This window comes from Typopeltis vanoorti, chromosome 24 (genome assembly GCF_054136105.1).
Source record: "Typopeltis vanoorti isolate ZY-2024b chromosome 24, IOZ_Tvanoo_1.0, whole genome shotgun sequence".
NCBI classification, from domain to species: domain Eukaryota; kingdom Metazoa; phylum Arthropoda; class Arachnida; order Uropygi; family Thelyphonidae; genus Typopeltis; species Typopeltis vanoorti.
In genome coordinates this window covers 36,407,618-36,432,094 of record NC_143572.1, presented here as the reverse complement: position 1 = coordinate 36,432,094, position 24,477 = coordinate 36,407,618, and the positions used below count along the sequence as shown (strand labels likewise).

Below are 24,477 nucleotides of genomic sequence, written 5' to 3'. Positions count from 1 at the left end.
TTACAACTGATTTATATGTGGTAGAAATGTCAGTCCCCATCCCAAGCAAGTCTAAAAAAAAACCTTGCTTCCAGTGTAACCAAGATTGCTGTTTGTGCTCATCTTTGTTCTGGGTCAGGATAAAGACCATGTTTGGACAAAAATGCATACAAAAACAGTTTTCTGCAGTGAAAATCTGTATTCATAATAATGTTGAATGGTATAAACATCACCAAGAGGAAAAAATACAGTACAACAATATTTTGCTGGTTTTCTGCCGAGCATCATCAGAGCACAACGTAATAGGCATTCAGCACTAAACTAAGTATTGTGGCAACAATTTACATTGTAATTTACACTTGATGTCCTGACGTAGTGCCCTCCATGGGTCAGCTAACTACAAAGTTAGCTTAGAGAAGTCCAGCTATTAGGTCTTAAAATGATAGTCTCCCAGATCTTAGGTAAATTAATGCAACCATACTTGATGAAATTGGAAGATTGCTTCATAGCTGATGCTGATTCAGAATAGTCTCTCAGACTATAATGACTTTATGTAATATGGATGTTTTTATCCATATGATTCTATGTGAAGGAGTATCCAGAGCATGGTCTACCAATCTCTATTTCCCAAACAGATGGTCTCAGATGTAGTTTTTGTTCAAATGGATGTAGTTGATCTTTAGGAGAACATATAAGGCAACTGAATGAAGGGTTTGAAAGTGGTATGTAGATCATATTTTCAGAGAACTTTGGCTATTTTTTCTGATGTACCCTTAACATATGGGAAGGGAATGGTTTTGTGGTGATTTTGTGTGTGTGTTAGGTATAGGAGAGTTGGGAAGTACATGCAATATTTATCTATTTTATGTATGCTGTAGTCATTGGCTAAAAAGGTGTTGTGAATGTCTCTGAGCTCCATGTCAAGGGTTGTCATTGGAACAAATAGCCCTGGCTTGGTGAGTCAGTGTTTTGAGGATGCTATACTGTTGGGAAGGGTGATAGAGAGATTGTTTATGTAAATATCTTAGTATGAGTAGGTTTTTCTCTAGACAGAAAAGGATAATGAGCCATTAGGAAGTCATGTCAATAGTGTATGAAAAAAAGAGAAATTTTCTGTGGTGAAGTTTATTTTAGGATGTTGGCTGTTAAGATCTGCCACAAAAAGTATCTTGCATGTCTGGACCATATGGCCAAACAGCAAACAGACATCAACATATTGCAGCCATGTAGGTTTAAGTGTGGCTGTATTAAGCACTTTGTTTTCAAAATGCTCAACATAGAAGTATGCTAGAGGAGGGAAAAGAGAGGAACCCAGAGCAGACCCATCTAGCTGTTTGTATTTTTTTTTTTTCCCCATAGGAAATAATCTGCAAATATGGTAAATCTGAATAATTTAAATATGTCAGGGGAAGGGGAGGGGGATCTAGCTTAATAAGGTTAAGAGGTTCTGTCAAAGATACATTAGTGAAAATGTGAGATGATATCAAAACTAACCAGAATATCAGAATCTGACAAAGTTAAATATTCTACTAGTGTTTTGAAGTGCAGGAGCTTTTGATGGATGAAGGAGAGAGAGATGTCTATAAGGGAGGAAAGTAGTTTGGATGGATCTAGTTTGTAGGTGAGGTTGTCTATGCTATCTACTAGTGGAAGAAGGGGATGAGGGATATTGGGTTTATGAATTTTAGAGAGGGACAGCCATGAGTTCTCCACTTTCTCCATCACTGACCAACTTCTTTAAGGAGACCTTTGAAGAAAAAGCCTTAAACTCTGCCCCACATAAACTCACTATTTAGCTATGCTACATGAATGACGTGTTTGTAATATCTCGCACAACAAGTTATTCCATAACTTATCATGTTTGGTTTTAAAAGGCCTTAAGTCAGAATAATACATAAGATATAATGTAAAGTTGATATAAAGTGGATATAAAAAATTAGTTATAATGTATAACATATGTATGCTTTCGATATTAGCTGTAAAACAATTGTGCTCAACACAAAGGAAAATAATTATTCTTTGTTAAAGTAAAGAGTCAGCGAAAAAATTGCCTAGATTAGTAAAGAACAAAAGGAAAGCCCTGAAGGAAAAAGTTGCAGAGACTTGCAAAGGTTAAGTCATCAGGAACAAAGACTTCGGAAAAAGCACGCGAAAGAGACGTCGACACACCTGAGGATAAGCGTGAAATTTGTGGAAGAAAGACAAAGAAAGGAAAGGATATTTAAGCGACCTGATGAGTAGGAATTGAGGTTCCCTGGAGTTCCCAAGTGTTCCTAGAAAGGAGTAGTTCCAAAGTATAGAAGTTGCTGTGCTCTCTGTGACCACCAGCGCCTGTGTTCAGGAACCAGAGGAAAAGTCTCGCAGATGAAATCCAGATCTCCCCCAGGAATTTTTCTGATAGAAGGCTTCCAATTGTTGACTACAGGGAAAAGGAAGGACATCACTTGGAATTCCATCGTGCTGCCATTAAGAATTAAATGCATTGGCGTAATGTCCTACTGAGAAATAGAAATGTCATAATCAAGACAAAAGAACGAGGTATCCTGACGAACTTTCACTGAATATAAAGGACTGTTTGTAAAGGAAGATTTGCAAATAGCTGTGATAAGTTGGTACTTTTATGATATGGATATATGCAACTGTGAGAAGGTATACAATAAGTTATCTTAATTGTGTATAATACTGTGTTGTAGTATAGTGTATAGTATTGAATCGTATAATAGCTCTTAATCAAGATTTAGATAAGCTAGGGAAGTGTAGCTAACTAATTGTTGTTTCAAACGTACATGCATTTCTTTAGTTAGAATAAATGACTTGTAAACAACATGCTGATACTTATTAATGCGCTATCTCCAAAAAAATCTGTGTGTTAGTAGGAAATTGCCACGACTAACCTAAGTGTTGAGTAAGATAATGAGAAATTTCTGTTAAAGTTATGAGCCCCTGCATTGCAGTCATTCAACATTTCAATCCCTCACTCTCGGAAGTACAGTCTGGCTGGCACAGTCACAAAACAAATAAATTTTGCCTGAAGAGCATAAGGGACTGAATAAGTCGTAAATATATGGCTGGCAGCAATCGGAATTAAAGCCGGCCATACATATGATAAATATTAAGGCAAGGCAGAAAAGGGGGCAAAACATCAATTCAGCATAAGTAAATAAAAAAACATAAAGGAAAAACTTTAGCTCTATGTAGTAATTATAATAAGAATAAAAATAAAACCATTACACAAATTTTACATGTTCGCTATTTGGCTACATGGCCTGGATACACTCCACAATTTCTAATGCTTAAACAATCAACACCCCAGGATCTAGATTACCTTGAAAAATGAAAACAACAAGTCTCCCTTTCCTAGACACTGATTACATGTCAGCCTGATGGATCCCTGGCTTTCTTTGTATACATAAAACTTACACACATACAGGTAGAGATACATTCACCAACAGTCACACATTCCCCCCCACCTCCCAACAATATGAGATTATAAAAACCCTATATAACAGGACAAAATTAATCAGTTCAGATAACAATGCCCTAACTATTGAACTTAACCATATCCTTAACACCTTCTTAGCCAATGGCTACAACCCCCCCCAAAAATATTAAAACCAGTTAAGTACAGCCTCCCTTCTCCTTCATAGCAAAGATTACTCTAAATCTCTAAATACATCACCATTCCACATGTTCAGAGTACATCTGAAAAACTAACAAAAATCCTAAGAAAATATGACCTCACAATTAGTTACAAACCATAAGAAATTGGCATCTCTTATCCGGTGGAGACCAAAGAACAGACACTTCCCCCTAAACCTACCTGAAGAATACCAGGTCCCTTGCAGTTGCAAACTGTCCTACTACAGCCAAACAGGCAGGACAGTCAATATTAGGATATCCAAACCCAAGGACTACATCCGGTTCCACCAATACAGCCACTCAGGACTTGCTGACCATGCATTGGACACCCACCACAGAATACGCTAGAAGGCCACTTTATTACACCACAGCAAGCTTAAGTATGAAAGATTATTCGTTAAATCAGCCTCAGCTCTGAAAAACTTCCCAAACCTCAACAAATTTGGGTGCATGAGACTGCCCCAAATTTGGGAAGCTTACATTCTAAGATTGTCAGCCCAATGGCCAAGACAACCCAATTTAGCCTGGTAGTGGGACCTTTTAGGACTCTAGGACTGACTTCAGTTGCCTTTCTTCAGCCTCATTTGCTTAGTGTGAGTGCCTACGTGCACATATCATTGTTTTGTGATCCCTGAAGATGACAATGCAACATTGCCAAAATATAGGTATTTATTAAAATTTTTATAATTAATAATGTAGTTTATGTTTGCATTTCCTAAAAAATTAGAAGAATGTCTAACCAACCTATAAGCTTATCTACAAGAATTATGAAATTTAGTTGTCCCATACATCGGGGATAGTTTAACATGATAAGGTTTAAGTTTTTTTTTTTTTTGGGTAATTTTTTAGGCCAGGATGTAAGGATTTTTAATAATTTGCACACTTTTTTTTTGAGATTTTGTAACATCCTAATCTATGATCTGATAAGTGATCTTTAATGATAAGTTCCCTGACAAAAACAGTGGTTTTTGTCAGGGAACCAGGGAAAACAGTAAAAAGTCAGCTACTGGAACAAACTCCAACTCGACATCTAGAAGAAGACAAATAAAACCAATGTTGGAGGAACTGAAGATAGGAACTAGCAATATAAAAAGTATTGATGGAAAGGAAATCAAACTTGCAGAAGAATTGAAAAATGTTCACATGGACATGAGCAGTAGTGAGCTATAAGGGGCTCGCAGGGGGCCCTTTGTTAAATTTTTCTCAAATTTGTGAGTTCCTTGTTCTTCTTGTTTAATAATCTTGTAGAACTAGAAAATACCACCATAGAATATATACATGCTACTATAATTGCTACTTTAAATTCATATGGATTTTCTGATAACTATATAAAAAATCATTTCATTGCATTTTGTTCTGTAATGTAATTACAGCGTAATGTTAGGAAACAAATCAGGTGTTGCAATCAAACTTCTACAAAAATTTCCCAACGTTGTGATTTGGCATTGCGCTCGTCGTTTACACTTAGCATTAGACGATTCGATAAAAAACATTAAAGAAATAAATCATTTTGAAAAATTTATGGATAAATTATATGCTTTTCATCAATCACCAAAAAATTAACGAGAATTAAATACGATTGCAAAAGACTTTGGTATCGAAATTTTAAAGATCGGCCATGTGTTTGGACCATGATGGGCAGTTTGCAAACGGCTCTTGCTGTGTAGAGAAATTACCCAGCTTTATGGAAGCATTTTGCATCGAACGATAAATATAGGGGCTTTTTAATTTGGAATTTTTAAAAGATATCTAGCATTAATGATTGATATCCTACAGGAATTATCATATCTGCCAGAAGCTCTACAAAGTCTCAATATAAGTATTATAAGGACTAAGTTTGGCTTTTTTTTTTTTTTTTTTTGCTCGACGATGCAAGCCCTTTGTTAAAATTTCCATAGCTCACCACTGGACATAAGTGGTATTATTGAGAAAGAAGACAAAAACAAGTGAGATCTTATTTAGTGAGCTCACTAAATAAGTATAGGATGTTACATTGGACAATAATGATCAAGGAAAGGAAGAAGTAATGATAGCATTCAACACTAAATGTGAAGATAAACTTCTCGATTGGAAGGCAGTTCTAAGTAGTTAGAAAGGTGAAATGGTCAATGCAACTTATTTGTGCCTATGGTTCCACAGAAGGTTCTTCTAAGGAAGTGGGGGATTTTTTGAGTCATTAGATCAAGAAGTAGACACAAAGAAAATGGAAAAAGCAGTCCTTGGAGACCTAAACAGCAGAGTAGGAAATGAATACCACCACACACAGGAATATTTTGTGAAAATTTGGAAAAAAGGGCAAAGCTAATAATGATACTGGCTGGATTTCTGCTGAGGAAACATAGTCATTAATAACACTATGTTCCAACATAAAGATTTGCACAAGTTCACGTGGAGAGAGAGGACACAAGAAATGCCTCACACACTATGTAATTGTTGATAGCGATATCTTTATGATGGTTCAAAATACAATAGTGTACAGAGGATTTGAAATTGGAAGTGACAATCACTTAGTACTAAATAGGATAAAAATTAATGAGATAACCATAATGTAATATAAAATGAGATATATAAAAATGATAATGGTTTTTCACTAACATATGCTGAAGTAGCTTTTGTTAAATGGACTGCTCTAATGGCATGTGATATTATAACAAATACAATTTTTAAGCAATCTCACATAAAGTAGTCAGTAGAAGCTGTCATTATATATGAATAATTAGTCTCTACCATAAAATATTAACATTTTTGTCAATCAAATTCAATCTGTTCTTTCAGATTGCTGTCATTACTAAATTAAAATTAATTCATCGTTTTTTCTTTTTAAGGTATAAAACAGAATGAGAAGAAAAATAGACAGACTGAAACGATAAAATTGTTTAAATATTTTTTTTTAAATTAACTGCAGTTCATATGTAATCAAAATATAGCCATATGCTGACTACTAAAACTTACCTATATCGATGTACGAAAACACTCTTAAACATATATGTAAGCATATTCTTGATCTCTTCCATATTTTCTTCCAGCTATAATAAAGCAATTTTGGGTATATTTAAATATAATAATAGCAAAAGACTGGCTTACATTAAGCTAATTTTATTATTACTTTACTAGTATGTTAATGTGTCCTTTGAAAATTATTAAATGAGATAAGCAGTTTGCATAATAGTGATAGGAAATTTAAGGAGATTAAATGGTAGAAAATACCCAAGAGGAAATACATTTCAGTAGTGATCATAAAAATTCTAAAGAAATCTGAAAGGCAGCTAGAGTAAATATATTCAAACAGAAACTGTAATATGAACGAATAAAATTTTAATCTTTCATAAAGGGAATTAAATCCCTACTGAATTCCTGATAAGATTTATATATGTACATATACTAGATCAGTTGAAAGCCAAATAGAGGCTATCACAACAATTTCCATACTTCAAGAAAAAGTCAAGAAATCATTGGAATATAACATGATCTTTAAGTTTTGTAGGTCATGAAAACAAAAGATGGTTTGATGTAAAATCAGGTATGCAGCAAAGGGGAGGATCAATGCTTGGTTCAGTACTTTTATTCATCATCTACATATACCAGCTGGCCGCTGAATTAGAAATCTTTATGTAGATTTACATAAAGATCACTTATGCTGCATACATGCAAAATACTTGGTCACATGTGTCATCATCTACTTAAGAATGCTGCTGGTGAGTAATCATGGGAAAAACAAAGGATCTTTCTGAGTTCAATAAAGGGCTTAGTGTGGTGCCCATCTGGCTGAAGTCACAATTTTGAAAACGGCAGAGGTGACTGGTTTCTCAAAAGGAGAGATCCCAGGTGTTCAAATCAGTGGAAAAGTTATCCACAATGCTTGTCTAAGAGGTGTGACTGTAGTTCTTAAGCAGTCTTTCAGAAAAGATAGTCATTATCTGAGAAGACTTGTAGACAAACAGAACTTCCTGTATGCAGCAATTGACCAAAGCATTTAATGAAGGCTGTTCCTGACCCATATCTCACTGAACTATGTGCAGAGAATTGAAGAGGATCAGTATTGGCAACTTTCTCACTGGATGCTCACTACATGTCATGATGGGCAGTTTCCTGTCCTCAGATTTCCCCACCACTGCAAGAGTACCCCAGGGTTCTGTTCTTTCATCCACTCTCTTATTCTTGTATATAAATGACCTGCTCTCACAGATTTCCAATCCTATCCATAGCTTTGCCAATGACAGTACACCCTATTCCCCTTTTCATTCAACAAATCTTGTGGTGCAACCAAAACTCAGTCCTATCTGATCTCTATCAAGAAAGAGTTCACATCCCCCCCCCCCCTCACTCAGTAATACTGAGATATCCAAACACGATCAGATTTCTTGTCTTGGACTGACTTGTTTGTATCTCCAATCTTTCCTGGCACAACCATATTTCAACTATAGCTTCTGCAGCTGCCAAAAAAACTTTAAATTTTTTTTTTTTTTTTTTTTTTTTTTTTTTTTGCATAAGAACCACTTCACACCTCTATAGTTGCTAACTCTATATAAATCCCAAATCCACCCAGCCATGGAATACTGCACCAAAATCCTCTCTAAAATTGCTCGATTCTATCCAGAAGAGACGATCCAGCTAATTAATGATCCCTCTCTTTCACATACCCACTTCAATCCCTTTCTCTCATAGACATTCAGTTTCTGCCTTGTGCCTCTTCTACAGATACTGCTAACCACCATCCTTTTACATTCCATCTTGAAACTCACCGAACCAACTTCACTGCCTCCTCTTTCATTCCATCTACTTCTGTCTTTTGGAAGTCCCCCCCCCCCCCCCCCCCCCCCAGAGAATCCTCAGCTATTCAAGCAAAATGTTAACAGGTTCCTTCTTTCTTCTATTTCTCTCGCCCACACATGGCACTAATGTGCTATAGGTCTTGTGGCCTTTTGTGTGAGGATAAAAATATGGAACCACTTGATTTCTGAAGAACCATAAAATTTGATTACAATGGTGTCAGAAACACCATGACTCCATGTTGGAGGTTTAATGGAGCATTGACAGCACTAGAAAAGGATTAAAAACTAATTTTAATGCTTCCAATATTTCATCTCAGTCAATGAGACATCTTTACAAATAACAATTGTAACACACACACACACACAAAGATAACACAATGCTTAATGAAACAAGTGGGTAACTCTAAAGTCCTATTTAGGTGGTGCACCTTCTGAGCATTTGTAGGTAGCCTAGGATGTAAACTGGGACCTCTAATGATTACTGTTTACCAAATTTTGGGAAGTCTTATGCATCCATATTTGTTTAAATTAGATTGATTTCTGAGTGCTGCTGCAGATTCCAAAAACAGTCTTTCCTTGTTAAATTTACTATTATTATTACCCAAGACCCTGTGGAGTCAAAGACTCATCTGGGATGGTGGAGAATGGTGGTTTTTTCCCCAGAAGATCCTGTGAGTTGAATCCAATACATGGTCTGCAAGGCCAGATTGACCATAGTCATAATTGCAGATATATGATTTATGTTCATCTAAACAGATAGTGGCTGATCTCCCTATCTGTCCAAAGTAAGCCAACTTGAAGAAACAGGGTACTTTATATACTCCAGGCACTGAGAGAGGAGGGAGCTAATCTTTGGTAGAACAGATAAGGGCAGCAAGTTTGTTGAGCTTAAAAGCTGTGTAGAGGTTGTACTTTTTTAAAGACCTGGCTATATTTTCTGATATGCTACAAACATAGAGGATGGTGATGGCATTTCTGAAATCCTTCTAAGGCAATGGCCAAGGAATGGGGAGGAACCGATTATTTTTTTAATTCTGTAATTGCTGTAGCCATTGGATAGGAAGGTGTTGTGTATATAGTTGAATTCAGTTGAAAGAGGGTTCCACTGGAACAAAGATTATAGGCTCTATTGGTTAGAGTTTTAATGATGCCATACTGTTGAGAGGAGTGGTGGGAGGAAAGTTTGTAAATATATCTGCTTGTGTGAGTGAGTTTTCTATATACAGTGAAGGCAGGGTCTAGAAAGGGTAAAGTAAACTACTGTTATTTTCCTTTTCCTTCATAAACTGGATTCTTGGATGTACACTATTGAGGTGACTTAGGAAGGAGTCTAGTGTGTCTGGGCCATGAGGCCAAACAGAGAACACATTATCTACGTATCTTAGCCAGATAGAAAGTTTGAGAGGTGCTGAGTCTATGGCTTGTTTTCCAAAATTTTCTTGATTAGTAAAAACTGGCAAGAGGGGCAAGATGAGGGAATCCATAGTGGTTCTCTTTATCTGTAAATTTTGTTCTTCCAAGAAAAATAAACTAGAGTGGATGGCAAAGGAAAAGAGATCAAAGATATTAGAAGGAAAAACAGTGTTAAGAGTGTTAAGGGAATACTGGTATACAGTGAGGTGGTGTCAAAGCTTACCAATATATCTATTATTTAAAGTTAGATTTTTAATCAAGGTTTTAAAATGGGTAGTTTTTTTATAGAGGATGTGATAAGTACAATAGGAGGGGGGGGTAAGAGTTTTCCAGCTGTTTTGACAGTTTGTAGCATGCAGCATCACTGGCATCTCTATAGGGTCTTTGGGGGGGGGGGGGTTCGTTTGTGGATCATTACAAAAAAACTCAAACCCTTTGGTTCTCTTCTCCATCCCTGAATATATGGTTTACCTAAAATTCACTAACCTAACCCCCCCTCCCTCCAGGACTTATAGTTAAGTGTTCTTTGTACTCCCTGAAGATGTCTCGGTGACTGAGATAAATATTGTTGGAAGCATTAAAATTAGTTTTTAATCCTTTCCTAGTGCTGTCGATACTCTCTCTCTGTGTACAGTACAAATATTTTAAAGTTAACCATGTACAGGGGTGTAATTACACCCATGCATTTTCAGTGCAAAATGTAAAGAAAAAACTTTGGCATAAAACTTCCAGCATATATTAAAATGCCAATCATAGTATAGATTTCATCAGCATTAGTATCATACCAAATACGAGGTTGTTTGTATTGCTGTGGATTTCTGGATACATCGTAATGATCTCTGGCTTTTCTATTAGTTTCACACACAATCACGGTTATAATTGTTTCAGGAATTATTTGTTTGAAACAGTCCATTGCAGAGCATAGATTTTGAGTTAGTATTGCTCTGGCAATTCCTTCTCTTTCTCGAAATATCTGAATGTCAGGAAATTTATATACATCAGGAGAAACATTGGTTCATCTTCAGTTCATTTTTGAGTTTCTATTCGGATATACAAACAACATTTTCTGGGATATTCTCAGCAGAACCAGCAGCTGAAGCGTCCATGGTAGCTATAGATTCCGCACTTGCTTCTTCTTCTGTTAGTTCATCATCTAATTGCGGTATATATTCTTCAGCAACATTGTCAAAAGCTGAGAAATTGCCATCAAAAATATTGTTTTCTAATTCCACATCTGAATCATCATCATCGCTTGGCATATCTGATGAAGCAACTGATGATACTTCCTCTAAAAGATCTCGGAACTGGTACGACATCTTTTTCTTCCTGTCATAATTATCTAAAATATCCACAGAAAAAAAAATTTCTATAAAAACTATTAATTATATGAAGAGCCAAAGGCTTCAATTCAGCGACATTAGCTTATTTAAGTTAAGGGATATTGCATTCCATATTGTTTCTTAGCCAAATAAGAAACTCAAAGAGTTTCATTCCGAGCATAGAAACTATATAAAGTTCGCTGATTCCAAGCGTAAGCAAATACCTGGAAAGCAGCACCTGATCCATTTAGGTAGTGTAAACTGAGGCAACTCATAGAAAGGGTGGAGCAAGCTCTGATCACTATTCTTGGTATTTGCCCATACTGTGAATTTAGCTCCTAGTCTCATATCCTAATCTCATTAGCTCATTCTCTCATAATGTAGAACAGTAATACAGCTCCTGGGAGCCAAGTTCACATTATGGGCAAATACCAAGAATAGTGATCGGAGCTTGCTCCACCTTTTCTATGAGTTGCCTCAGTTTGCACTACCTAAATGGATCAGGTACTGCTTTCCAGGTATTTGCTTACACTTGGAATCGCCGAACTTTATATAGTTTCTATATTCGGCATGAAACTCTTTGAGTGTCTTATTCGGCTAAGAAACAATATGGGATGCAATATCCCTTAACTTAAATAAATTCTATAAAAAATATAACAAAAATATAAACATATCACAAAACAAACTTAGGCAATAAGCAGTAATGAAAAAAAAAAAAAAAGCAATAAACACAGCAGAGAACAGTTCATAATTTGCAAGACAATATTAAATATGAAAACCAAAAACACTTGCCACTAATTCAATAAAAAACCGATCTTACTTCTTTGAAACACGAGCAAAGACTGAATTGAAACTGCATCAAAGCATTTTAGAGATAATGAAATTACAATACAGTGTATACCAGTATGCTGAACAAAAAATGACTAAAAACGAAGAAAAATATACATGCTCATACAAGAATCATACATAGTTCCAAAGCAAAAAATATATATTTCAGGCAACAGGAATGTAAATACAAAACAAACTATGGAAAAATACTAATGCAGCTGCTTACAAAAACCAATTTTTGTGTGGAGAATATTGGGGTGCATATGCACCCCTATACACAGTTAAGTGCTCAGATGCCTTTGAAGCTTTACTACTACTACATTCAAATTGTGTGTGTGAAACATATCACAGATAGCATTCCTAAGAAAACTATGAAAATTTTCCATTCGGCAACTTTTTAGTTACCGAATGGAAAATTACGTTTTTATTAGCCTGTGGTGTGTTTGCACCCCCTGTACAAACCTCCAACATGATGTCCTCTCAGCACTTAAGCCTTAACACACGAAGACCATGAACTGGACGCTGGTAGACAAGAAAAAAAGTCATGCGGTCTGACGAGTCAAGGTACACCTTGTTTTGTACTGACCGTAGACACAGTTTGGTGGGAGCCCACATAAAGCGATGAAAGCAGCTTGCCTTGTAAACACAACTCAAGGTTCTGGAGCTGGTGTCATGGTGTGGGGCATGTTCTGTTGGTACGGAATGGGTCCCCTATATATTGCTGGATGGTTGGATGTCCTCCAAGGAATATATCTGAATACTGTTGCCAATCAAGTCCATTCTGCAATGTGTTGACTTTTTATCCAGCAGGTTACGGTTGTTTCATGAACAACAATGCTACTGTCCATCACGCAAGAATGAATTGTTCAGCAATGGTTCAGCAATGTCCACAATCTTCCCTATCCACCACAAAGCCTGGATCTGAATCCCATTCAGGCCTTTTTTCAGAAGTGTTCTGAAAAAGGCCTGAACTATGCTATTGCACCAAGGTCAGTTAACAAATTAGATTTCATTTATCACAATGAAAAAGGTCTAAAATCCCTTCCCTACAACATAGATGACAAAATATGAATGGAAACGTACTACATATTAAACTCTAATAAACAGCTAAGTTGCAACCTAACCAAAACAGAAAAATTGGCCCTTAAATCCTTAAAAAATAACTGAGACATCACTATTACAAAAATGGATAAAGGCAATGCTACCGTTGTCCTTGATCAGACAGCATACCTGGAAAAAATGAACAAATTGGTATCTGACCACAACACGTACCAAATGGTGAACTACAAACTGCATCAAAAGAAAACAACAGAATTAATCAAATTAGTAATCACATGGCCAGAAGAAACAACCAAAAAACTAATATCGCATTAAGCCTGTGCTCCAAGAATTTATGGCCTGCCAAAAATACACAAAATGAACACATCGCTATGAGTAATAGTTAAAGGAATGGACAGCCCTAATTATCACTTAGCCAAGAAACTAGCGGCCACACTCAAGGAGTTGATAGGTCATTCCCCTCTCCTACATGAAAAATACACAACACTTCATAAACAAAATTAGAAACATCACACTCAATCACGAAGATTTATTAGTCATCTTTGACATAACTGCCCTTTTTACTAATGTCCCTATCAATGATACTATTCTTCTCTTACAAAACATATTTCCACCTGATATCACAGCCCTCTTTGGCCACATACTCTGCTCTGGATATTTCATGTGGCAAAATAATTTTTACCCACAAAAAGAAGGTATGGCCATGGGATCACCACTCCCCCCACACACACCCAATAGCTAACTTCTACATAAAAGACTTCAAGCAATGAGCTCTAGATTCTGCCAGCCTAAAGCCTGGCTCAGATATGTTGATATTTCCACCATTTGGCCCCATGGCTGCGAAACAGTATTATGACAACCTTCAAACCTCCTGCAAAATTAAGAAATTTACTTAGCTATTCCAAAAATCCTCTTCCGTACCTTGCCCACCCAGGGGGTTTACAAAATTCAATGTACCTGTAAACTATAAGGGAAACAGGACATAACATTCTAAGCCACTTGAACATACAACACAAATGTATCCAATTCACCATCGAGGTCGAAAACAACAACTCCCTTCCTTTTCTAGACACACGTCACACGTCTTCCCTCAGGCTGTCACTTCTTCAGTCTACTGAACACACCGGCCAATACATACATAAAAATTCATACCACCATCCAACACAAAAACTAGAGGTCATCAGCACCCTCAAACACAGACCACTAACAATTTGCTTCAATGAACAGGCTTTGAACCAAAAATTTGAAATCATTAGCCAAACGTTTCTAAAAATTGGCTACAATAAAAAAAAACAGTTCACGATATCCTCCATAAAAATGGCATTAAAAGCAAAAAAAATTACAAGAATGCCAAAGCTTAGATAGAACACTACTTAAATACAATATTAAGACAACCTTCAAACCTCCTGCAAAAAATTAAGAAATTTACTTAGCTATTACAAAAATCCTCTTCCATACCTTGCCCACCCAGGGGTTTACAAAATTCAATGTACCTGTAACCCATAGGGGAAACAGCACATAACATCCAAATCAGAAAAGATGAACACAAACACCACATTAAATATCTCCACTATGGTAAAACAGGCCTATCAGACCACACATTCCAAACATGTCACAGAATTGACTGGAAAGGGATGAAGTCCCTACACTGCACCAAAGCCTGGTTGGAAAGAAACTTCAAAGAAGCATGTGAAATGTTGAAACATCATCCAAATCTGAAAAAGAATGATGATTTAATTATTCAAAGAATTTGGAGGACCTATCTTCAACCCATATAGCATCCAGAGCAATCCCAAACAGAAGAAAATCTTAAGACAAGAGGACTTTATAAATTGTTTAATGAAGTTGTATTTTTTCCCCACCAGAGGTCAGGCTAGGATAAATGATTAACAAACATTTAGATTCATCTTACTTTTGTATAGTGTAGTGTCATGTAGCTTGCATCCTGTACACGTATGTTTTCCAGATGATGACCTCAATACAGAGGTTTGAAAGGTCGAATGTTACTTCCCTAATTATAAGTAAAATAATTATTGTAACACGTGATGCTCTCCATAAATTCTTCACTATGAATGCTGATCATCATGTAACCTTAAAAGAAAGAGCCTTCAAAAGACAGTTTATGAATTAAACAAAATAAACAAGCAATATAATGTAAAAATTTCTCAAAAGAAAACAAAAAGTCATAGCATTTAAAGGTTGTCCTCTCACCAGCCCTCTTCCTGCTATATATCAATGACCTACGTCAGTTGACCTCCAATCCAATACACAGTTTTTCAGATGACAGCACATTGCACTTCTCCCTTTCATTTGATAAACCTCACTCTACACAACTCACCTCAACCTATAGAACATCAACCACCACCTCCCTCAATTCTGATCTCCAAGCCATCCTCCGGGCTTCAGATAACCTTGTCAACTTCAATGCTAATAAAACCCAGTTCTGTCTTATCTCTCATTATTTTTTATTTTTTGAGTTATTTTTGACAATACCCAAATTTCCAAACAATTTGAGATCTCGCTTCTTGGAATTACCCTGACATCAAGCCTCTGCTGGCATTAACACATCACAACCATTGCATCCTCAGCCTCTAAAAAACTAGGATTTCTCTTTTGCTCAAGACGTTACTTCATCCCTGAACAACTGTTAACTTTATACATATTGCAAATCCACCCAGCTATTGAATATTACTTTCACATATGGGGTGGGCCTCTAAAAGCTCCCTCAAAATACTTGACTCAATACAGAGGAGAGCAATCAGACTTATTAATAACCCATCTCTTACCAACTCACTCCCTCCACTTTTGCACAGACATTTGGTTTCTGCACTATGTGTGTTCTACAAATAATTTCATGGGAAATGTTCATCTGAAATAGCATCAATAATTCCCTCACTTAGTACTAAGCTCGTTGGAACACATGCAGCTGCTGCTCAACATCCCTTCACAGTGCATCTTGAAACCCACAGAACAGGTTTCTTTTCCTCCTCTTCATCCTCCAACTGCTGTATTGTGGAACGGTCTTCCCCCTAGTTGTGTTTCCCAAGGAATACAATATAGTCTTTTAAATCAAATGTAAATAAGTTCCTCCTTTCCCAACCCACTACCCATATACATTACTAATGTACTATAGGTTGATCAACTAACCTCTTATGTATGGGCTCAACATAATAAAAAAGCCATTCAATATCCTTTTACAGTTAAACTACAGACTTACCAAACATGTTACTCTTAGTCATCTTTTATTCTATCTACCTCAGTTTTGTAGAATAGCTTTCATGATGAAGTATTATCCAAGGACTACACCCTCCAACTCTTTAAGAAGAATATCAACAGATTCCAGCCCACACATGTAAATAAATATAGCCTTGTGGCTATATGTGTGGGAGTGATATATATATATATATATATATATATATATATATATATATATATATATGAAACGTACTATTAACTCGGGGTTGGGAATGTCTCTCTGATGCTCGAAGAGCATCAGAGAGACATTGCCTATAAGAGAACCAGAGCTACAGCTCTGTCGGGCCATGTCCTGCTTTCAATAAACACGAACAACGAAGGCCACCAACATGAAATAGATTGGACATTGACTTCAAACCTACACATCAGCCATGATGAAATAGAGCGCCGCATTGTAGAGTCAAGGGAAATCACCTTAGACCCTTTTCATTTGAATAATAATCTTAGCTATAATTTGGCAGACTCTTTCAACTCTACTATTAGATACTGGAGATCGCGTGATTCCACACACGCACAGGTGTACAACAATGGAACTTTAACTCGGACTGTAGTTCAAGCTCATAACTGTAATTTACAGTCGAATATTATGGCTTTATAGTTGTATAGCTTTAGAGTGTGTCAATGTTCATTTAAGTGTCTTTTATTGTCTTTCTATGTTCTTATCGCTTGAAGAAGTCATTTTTGACGAAACATGTTGCGTTTTTTTCAAATAAATGTCATTGTGTTATAATTCTCGGGTTTAAGTCAGTTAATTTAAAAAATGAATATATATATATATATATATATATATATATATATATATATATATATATATAACAACAGCAGAAATGAAGTTTATGAGAAAAACTGCAAAGTATACCCTATTTGATCACAAAAGAAACTAAGATATTATGAAAGAATTAAACCAAGAACCAGTAATTGAAAAAATTAAAAAATATAAACATAGATGGATGGAACACGTTCAAAGAATGAAAACAGAAAGATTACCAAAACAAGCCTTAAAGTACAAGCCATTAGGAAAAAGAAAACCAGGACGTCCTCTTAAACGATTCAACGATGACCTCTAAGGCTGGAACAGGCCATACTAGGCCATACTAGGCCTAAATCCTTGATACGTATGATGATGATATATATATAAAAAAGTATTTACCATTATTATATGCTCTTCCTCTAAATTTTCCCAAAATATTTCTATGGTATCCGGAGAGTTCATTGAAAAGGCAATTCATCGAACGACAATTCGTCGCAAATGCAATTCATTGAAAAAACAGTTCACCGAAAATTTTAAATTTTCAAAAATGTTATGAGAAAATTGATCCATTCAGAACAAAACCTGAACCGTGAATAAGGAGATTACTACTTTCATAGGGAAAAATTATAGAACAATATGGTTCTTATAGTCTTTCTTGTCCGATAACTGTTTCATGTCTGTTCATGGGACTGATTTGCCTGTTTCCGAAAATAAGCCCAGCCGTATCTATATTATGCCTGCTAACTTGCCTTTAGCAGAACGGGACTGATAAACTACCCAGGTCTTTCTAACTAAACAGCTTCGTTTCTTCCGACTGAACTATGCGGGCTTCATTATTATTATTGTTACTAGTAGTAATATGCATCTTCATTACAGCAATTATTATGGGATGAATTTTACTCAGATTCGCTATTTGAAACTTTTACAAGAAAATGTCGAACCGTTCCAGTTTTCAGTTCAGCTACATTTGGGGCGACAAAGAAATAATGTGTCCAAATTATGTACTGGATTACAAAAACTCTCTGACTTGGCGGAATTAGTATAAGTTGCAGTACAAGAAGCAGTCTGCATAGTTAAGTTTTTTGTTCTAAATGGATTATTTTACCATAACATTATTGAAAATTTTCGGTGAATTGTTTTTTGATGAATTGCATTTTCGACGAATTTTCCTGTAACCTATTTCTATATATCTGGTTCGAGGACCAATTTTTATGTGAACTGTCTGCTCTAGTGACATTCTACCAAGGAGAAAGTGGAAAATGTTTCCTCTTCCTTATTAGAACCTTCTGTGTGATTATAGGCTGTCTCTGTGTTTAATACCCCATTAATTAACCCATTAATAAATAAAGTGAAATTCAAATGTAGCTTGTCATACACCCAACTTATAACTCAGCTTGTTAACATTTCCAGAACAGCAGTTTCTTAATTTGTATTTTAACAGGGAAGTTATTTTTATACATACATGTGCTATTGTTTGCACAATATAGGAAAAAAGAAATGTACGCTTGAAACTGACATGGTCTTTTTTTTTTCTTTTTTTTTTTTTTTTTTATCCAACCACCTCAGAAAATGGGCTTCTCATATTCAACACTACCAGTTTTCTTGAAATTTATCATAATTAAATTAAAATCAGTAATTCATTGTAAGTGAATTACCAACCTGAATTTTGTGTACAACACAACACACACTGAACTTTTGATGTTCAACTGTTGTCATCCTAACACCTAATTTAAAATAGAATAAGTGCGCATCTGCATAGAACTTTCTGATTAATTGAGAAATTACTTAAGTAAAGTAATGTGCATGCTACTCAAAAGGTTTGTAACCTGTAGAATATTCAGATGTGGATGGACTAAGGGTTAAATAATCTGGGAACCCTACTCAAGAGAACAATCACAGAAAATTTTCAAGTCACTTTGAGCCTCCAACCAGCAAAGGTGGTAAGTTCACACTGGACACAAAGAAATCATCTATCTAACAGCAAAATGATTTGAATTTCTCCATAAAACTTAAGCTTCCTGATTAATTATTAATACTACCAAAATAGGAGCAACTTGAACTAAACTACAGTTCAAACAGTTATCTGAACTTAAGCTTGCTTATCAATTAATAATACTAGCAGTCTTTTTGAGGACAATCTGTATACAGATTGTCCCCAAAAATTGCATCCTTTTTACAGCAGATGAATTAAGAGTGGTTAAGAATTCTACAGTGAGAGACCATGAAAACAGACTGGTGAAAGAAAAATATTGCTGTAATTCAGAAAACTAGATTCCTAGTTTTAAATTGACAGAATGATTTGAATAAGCTTGAAGAACAGTGGGCAATCAATTCAATGGTTTGTAACGTGTACTTACTAAAAGTGTAAAGTTATGCACTTTGACATGACATTTCTAACAGCTTATTATACTGGTGGGATTATGTTTATAAAAGCTAATGAGGCTAAGGATCTTGAAGTCATGGCAGATAGGAGCTGAACTTCTAAGATCATATAGCAAAAATTGGAATAAAACTCAGAGGATAATAGAAACTAATAATGACATAAGGATAAGGAAGCCATTTTGTATTTTTACAAGGCCTTGATATGCCCCCCTCCACCCCCACACACACACCTGGACTACTGTGCACAGATTTGATCTCCTGGGTTAACAAAGATGATATCAGGATTATAGAATGTAAATTATGAGGACAGATTGAGAGTATCTGGACTAGACATTGGTAAACAGGAGAATGAGAGGGTGATATGACAGAGTTTTATAAACTTCTGAAAGGGTGTTATAAGTTATCAACTGATAACTTTGTTATGTGGAAGGTAGAGAGAGAGAGAGAGAGAGAGAGAGAGAGAGAGGAGAAGAGGAACATCCATTGTTTGTGCCTCCTTGTTTCTGTATGGTTATGAAAAGGATGAGAACTAGATTTTTTTCTTTCAGACCATTTAGTAAGTGGAACAGTTTGCCTGTTGAAATAGTGAGTACATCCAGTGTGAACAAGTTTAAGTGTGTATGACAGCTGGTATGGTTGGTCTATGGCTTCTCTCAGTGAGTCCTTAACTCCTTGGAGGTCTCAGATGATGATAATAAAATGAAAGAGAACACTGAAGAGGCTGCAGTGGTAATCATCCTGATCTGAACCAAAATAATTCTATTAACATCCATAATTAGTTCAACTTATTTATTTAATTACCATGGCCAATATGGTTGGCTTATTTATGGTTTATTGGTGCCAAGACAGCAAAGGTCATACCACACCTACAGCAGTACACAAGGTATTAATAAACAGTCATAAACAGATAAACTCAAATGTTTTGTACAAAAAATTAAGTGATCTACATATAAACAGAATTTATAACCAAATGTGTTTGTATAAATTAATTCATTGTAAACAGTTAAAAACATCATACAATTTGTCTGAGTCTGATCTGCCTGAGTGTATATGGCTCAGCCAAATAAGTAAAATTTCATTCCTCTCTCATAAAGGTGGTTCATCAGCTCTCAAAAAAAGAATATGTAAGATGGCTGACTTAAGTGAAGCCTAACAGGAACAACTCTTCTGTTTCTATATTGACTAGACTGCCAATGCTTAGTTTCAGGCTTAATCTTAATGGCAGGAAGCATTGACATGATGACTGCCACTGGGTAATTAGATTTGATCTTATGAAATATTTGTAATCTATGGCATGTAACTCTTCTGTATAATTACTACAATGAAGTTGGACATAATGATGCCAGTCAACACAGAGGCAGAACCAACAGAAGCCTCAGATCTTCAATAATGATATAGATGGGAAAGAAATGAGAGTGGGATGCTCTGCATGCACTACACAGCTGCAGGTAAACAGATGATAGAGTATAACACTTCTGTAGTTGACAAAATGAGAAACTGCATGATGAAGTTCACACCTAACAAGGAGGAATGTTGTTATGTTTGGTGCAGTATGTCAACTCTCATGCCAATAACTTGCATAATCTCTAACATGCATGCCAAAGGGATGTATGCCAGTTTGACATGTGTGATGTTGAGCTTCCCAACATAAAGAAAAGATAATAGTTCACATGGGATGCTCTGGAAGAGACTATTTTTTGAGCACAGTTAAGAGAGAACTGTTTATGTCTAAGTGATAGAGCCTGTTCATTTGCTTCAACATAAAGACATTGAGTGGGAAATGTGCAAAAGCACCAGTGGCTATCCACATATGCCGAAGTTGGATGGAATCGAACCATCACAGGATTTGACCTACAGAACCATTGACTTGAGACCCATAATCCAGCTTTGAATGCATAAGCACATAATAAAGATGAAGCAATGAAGAACAATCCACATTCCATTCAGTCAATATAGGAGATTCAATACCGTCTTGCACTTTTCTTAGTTGACAAATGTGTGCAAGGAATGTAAGCTTTCTGTCAAAGATGAGTACCTTTGACAAAAAGCTTACATTCCTTGCACACATTTGTCAAATAAGAAAAGTGCAAGACGGTAGTGAATCTCATATATCCTCGACTGGATGGAGTGTGGATCCTAAGAACTTGTTTTTTTCAATGAATCCTTGACTCCTTGGAGATCTTGGATAATAATAAAATCAAAGAGATGTTGAAGAGGATGCAGCTCAGGGAAATCATCCTAATCTGAACAACCAAAATAATTCCAATAATATCCACAATTAGTTCAACATACTAAATGTAATTAATATGACTAATATGGTTTTGGCACTGGTGCCACTCACATTCAGTAATAACTTAGTATCAAGTTTATTGCATAAGCATATTGCATATTTATGTATATAAGCAGGTAAAGTTATTACTTTTTTCTAATAGCTTTTCTTTTATAAGCTATTAAAAAAACCATCAATAATGAGCTTCACTGGAAGTACTGCAATCACTGGCAATAGTTATTTTTTAAATTATGCAAGTCATGAGTTTTACATGTATTTCTACCCATAAATTTGAAATTCTCAATAAAATATGTCTAAAGTATCTGAGCTGATGCATAGCAGGTCTTGACCAAGCTTTAAATTATGAATCTGCTCATTTTAATCAATTATGAAAGGCTTCAAAATAATTAAAACATACCTCTTGCCTCTTACTCATCAGCATTTCCAATCTTTCTGTTGCTCGTTTATCTTTGTTCTTTTGTCTCTCTGCTTCATATTGTCGTTGAGTGTTATCTAGATTTATACTTAGATTAAGAGCAACATCCACTAATGCTGTCATTAGTTTCATTGCTGTATTTAAATGTAAAAAATAAAATAAATAAATAAAATAAAATAACATTCGATATTTTATTATTGTTTTATGAATTAAAATTTTCAAGAGGCAAAAACTTATTAAATCTCAATGATGAATAAAATATACAATAATTTGCAGATGCATTTGCAACTAAATTATAAGGGTCACAAAAATAATAATCTCAAATCTTAGAGATAAGCATTTTGTAGAAAAAACATATTTACCTGTTACCTTCAAATTCATACAAATACTATGTTGGAAGTTATTTTTTTCCACTTGGTTAGAATATAATAAATTTAGTTTAATCCTTTATCCAAGTGCAAGCAAACAAAGTTTGCACCTGAAGTATCTTCAGGACTGAGGCAACTCGTAGTAAAGGTGGACCAAGCTCTCATCACTTGTCTTAATATTTCCCATAATGCAAAGCACATCTCCTTGCAGACATGTATAATGCTATGCATTAAGGGAAGGGCCACTACCCAGACCGGTTTCAATCTTTATTGAGGTCTCGTCAGTGGGAGCCAGACCCAGAGGTGGTACTAAGATGGAAGTAATGGTATTAGTCTAACCAAGTGGGGAAATTACTCTGGATTTAGAGAAAGATGTTGGAAGTTTTTTCCCCACTTGGTTAGACTATAATAAATTTAGTTTAATCCTATATTCAAGCGTAGGCAAACAAAGATTGCACCTGAAGTATCTTCAGGATATCTTTCTTTAAATCCAGAGTAATTTAATAAGGTGAGACACCTTTTGGCAACTCATATAGGTAAATATGACTTCTCCATTACTTCCACCCTATGTATCACCCTATGGATCTGGCTGCCACTGATAAGACCTCAATAAAGGTCGAAACCAGTCTGGTAGTGGCCCTTCCCTTAATGCATAGCATTATATGTCTGCAAGGAGATGTGCTTTGCATTATGGGAGATACTAAGACAAGTGATGAGAGCTTGGTCCACCTTCACCATGAGTTGCCTCAGTCCTGAAGATACTTCGGGTGCAAACTTTGTTTGCTTACACTTGGATAAAGGATTAAACTAAATTTAATGCAGATACTATCTAAACAAAGTGTAGACAGCATCCAACTATTTATCTAGACAGTTTTGATCATTGTCTTGATCCAAAATCTCTTATAACCAGGTCAACATTTTAATTTTTTTTTTCTTGGTATGGCAATAACTTGCAACAATCTACAACAGCTAAATATATGCATATTGTTCACAATGTTCATGTGCATAGGTAAGTAATTACCTATGCATGAAGTGAATGATTTATGCAATGCCTACATAGAATAGACTGCCAATGTTTAATATGAGGCTTAATTTCATGCAATTAATCTGTCAGTACTTCCTGTCAGAACAACTGTCAATGATAATTAACTCTGCTCATACAGACTGTCAACAATCTGTATAGGGGACTGACAAATAGTATATGAGGAAATTATGAGCTGACCTAGAAGTTAAATCTGTAGTCTCATTTCCTTCTTTTGTACATTTCAGATAATCTTTTTAAACTTCTGTACATATTTTTCTTTTCAACACATTATTCAATTCTGATTCTGTTCAAAACAAAATGGATTAATTCTTATTTCAAATACACTGTATATTCTTATATCCAAAGCAGTCTGAAGATATTGCTGTGGACAACAATAGTCAATAAAACTTATTTCTTGTATGTTCTCCCTAGGTGAATTTATATACATACAAGGGTGGTTCCATAAGTTTCCAGCCTGACTAACTTTAAGAGGTGATAGAAAGAAATCAACTGTGTCACTTTTTTCAACACAATCTCCCTTTACTTCAACACACTTTTCACATCTTTGAATTAACATTTCTATGCCCTTGAAAAAATAGTCTGTCACTGGGTGCTAGATCTAAGCTGCAGGGTGGGTGTTCGATCTCCTGGATACCACAGCCCTTCACAACAATAGTTGTATGGACTGGAGTATTGTCGTGAAGCAGGCGAACACCATGACTCAACATTCTTCATCTCTTCTCCTTTATGGCGTTGCTCAGTTTCTGTAAGAGTGAAGCATAATATTCTGCATTCATGGTGGCATTTCTTTATGTAGTTGACAAAATGAGAATCTGCAACCTTCAAGTCAATCAAGAGAACCCCAGCAATTCCAAAAGATCATTGCTATGATCTTCTTGATTGACTGAGTGACATTGGCTTTTCTTGGCTGTGCTTCACCTGGTTTGCACCACTCCATGGATTCCCTTTTGGAAAAGGATCAT

General features: G+C 35.7%; 1 protein-coding gene across 2 annotated transcripts in view; it reads right to left on the bottom strand.

The window, feature by feature from the left end:
* The window catches only part of SA1 (stromal antigen), a 327,847-nt gene that overhangs the window by 257,028 nt on the left and 46,342 nt on the right, over positions 1 to 24,477 (bottom strand). For both annotated transcript variants that reach the window (XM_090413330.1, XM_090413331.1), the window contains exons 6-7: positions 22,085 to 22,236; positions 6,571 to 6,644 (exon numbers count right to left, since the gene is read on the bottom strand). In XM_090413330.1, coding sequence (XP_090269456.1) covers positions 6,571 to 6,644; positions 22,085 to 22,236 — 226 coding nt within the window. The remainder of the gene's footprint in view (positions 1 to 6,570; positions 6,645 to 22,084; positions 22,237 to 24,477) is intronic.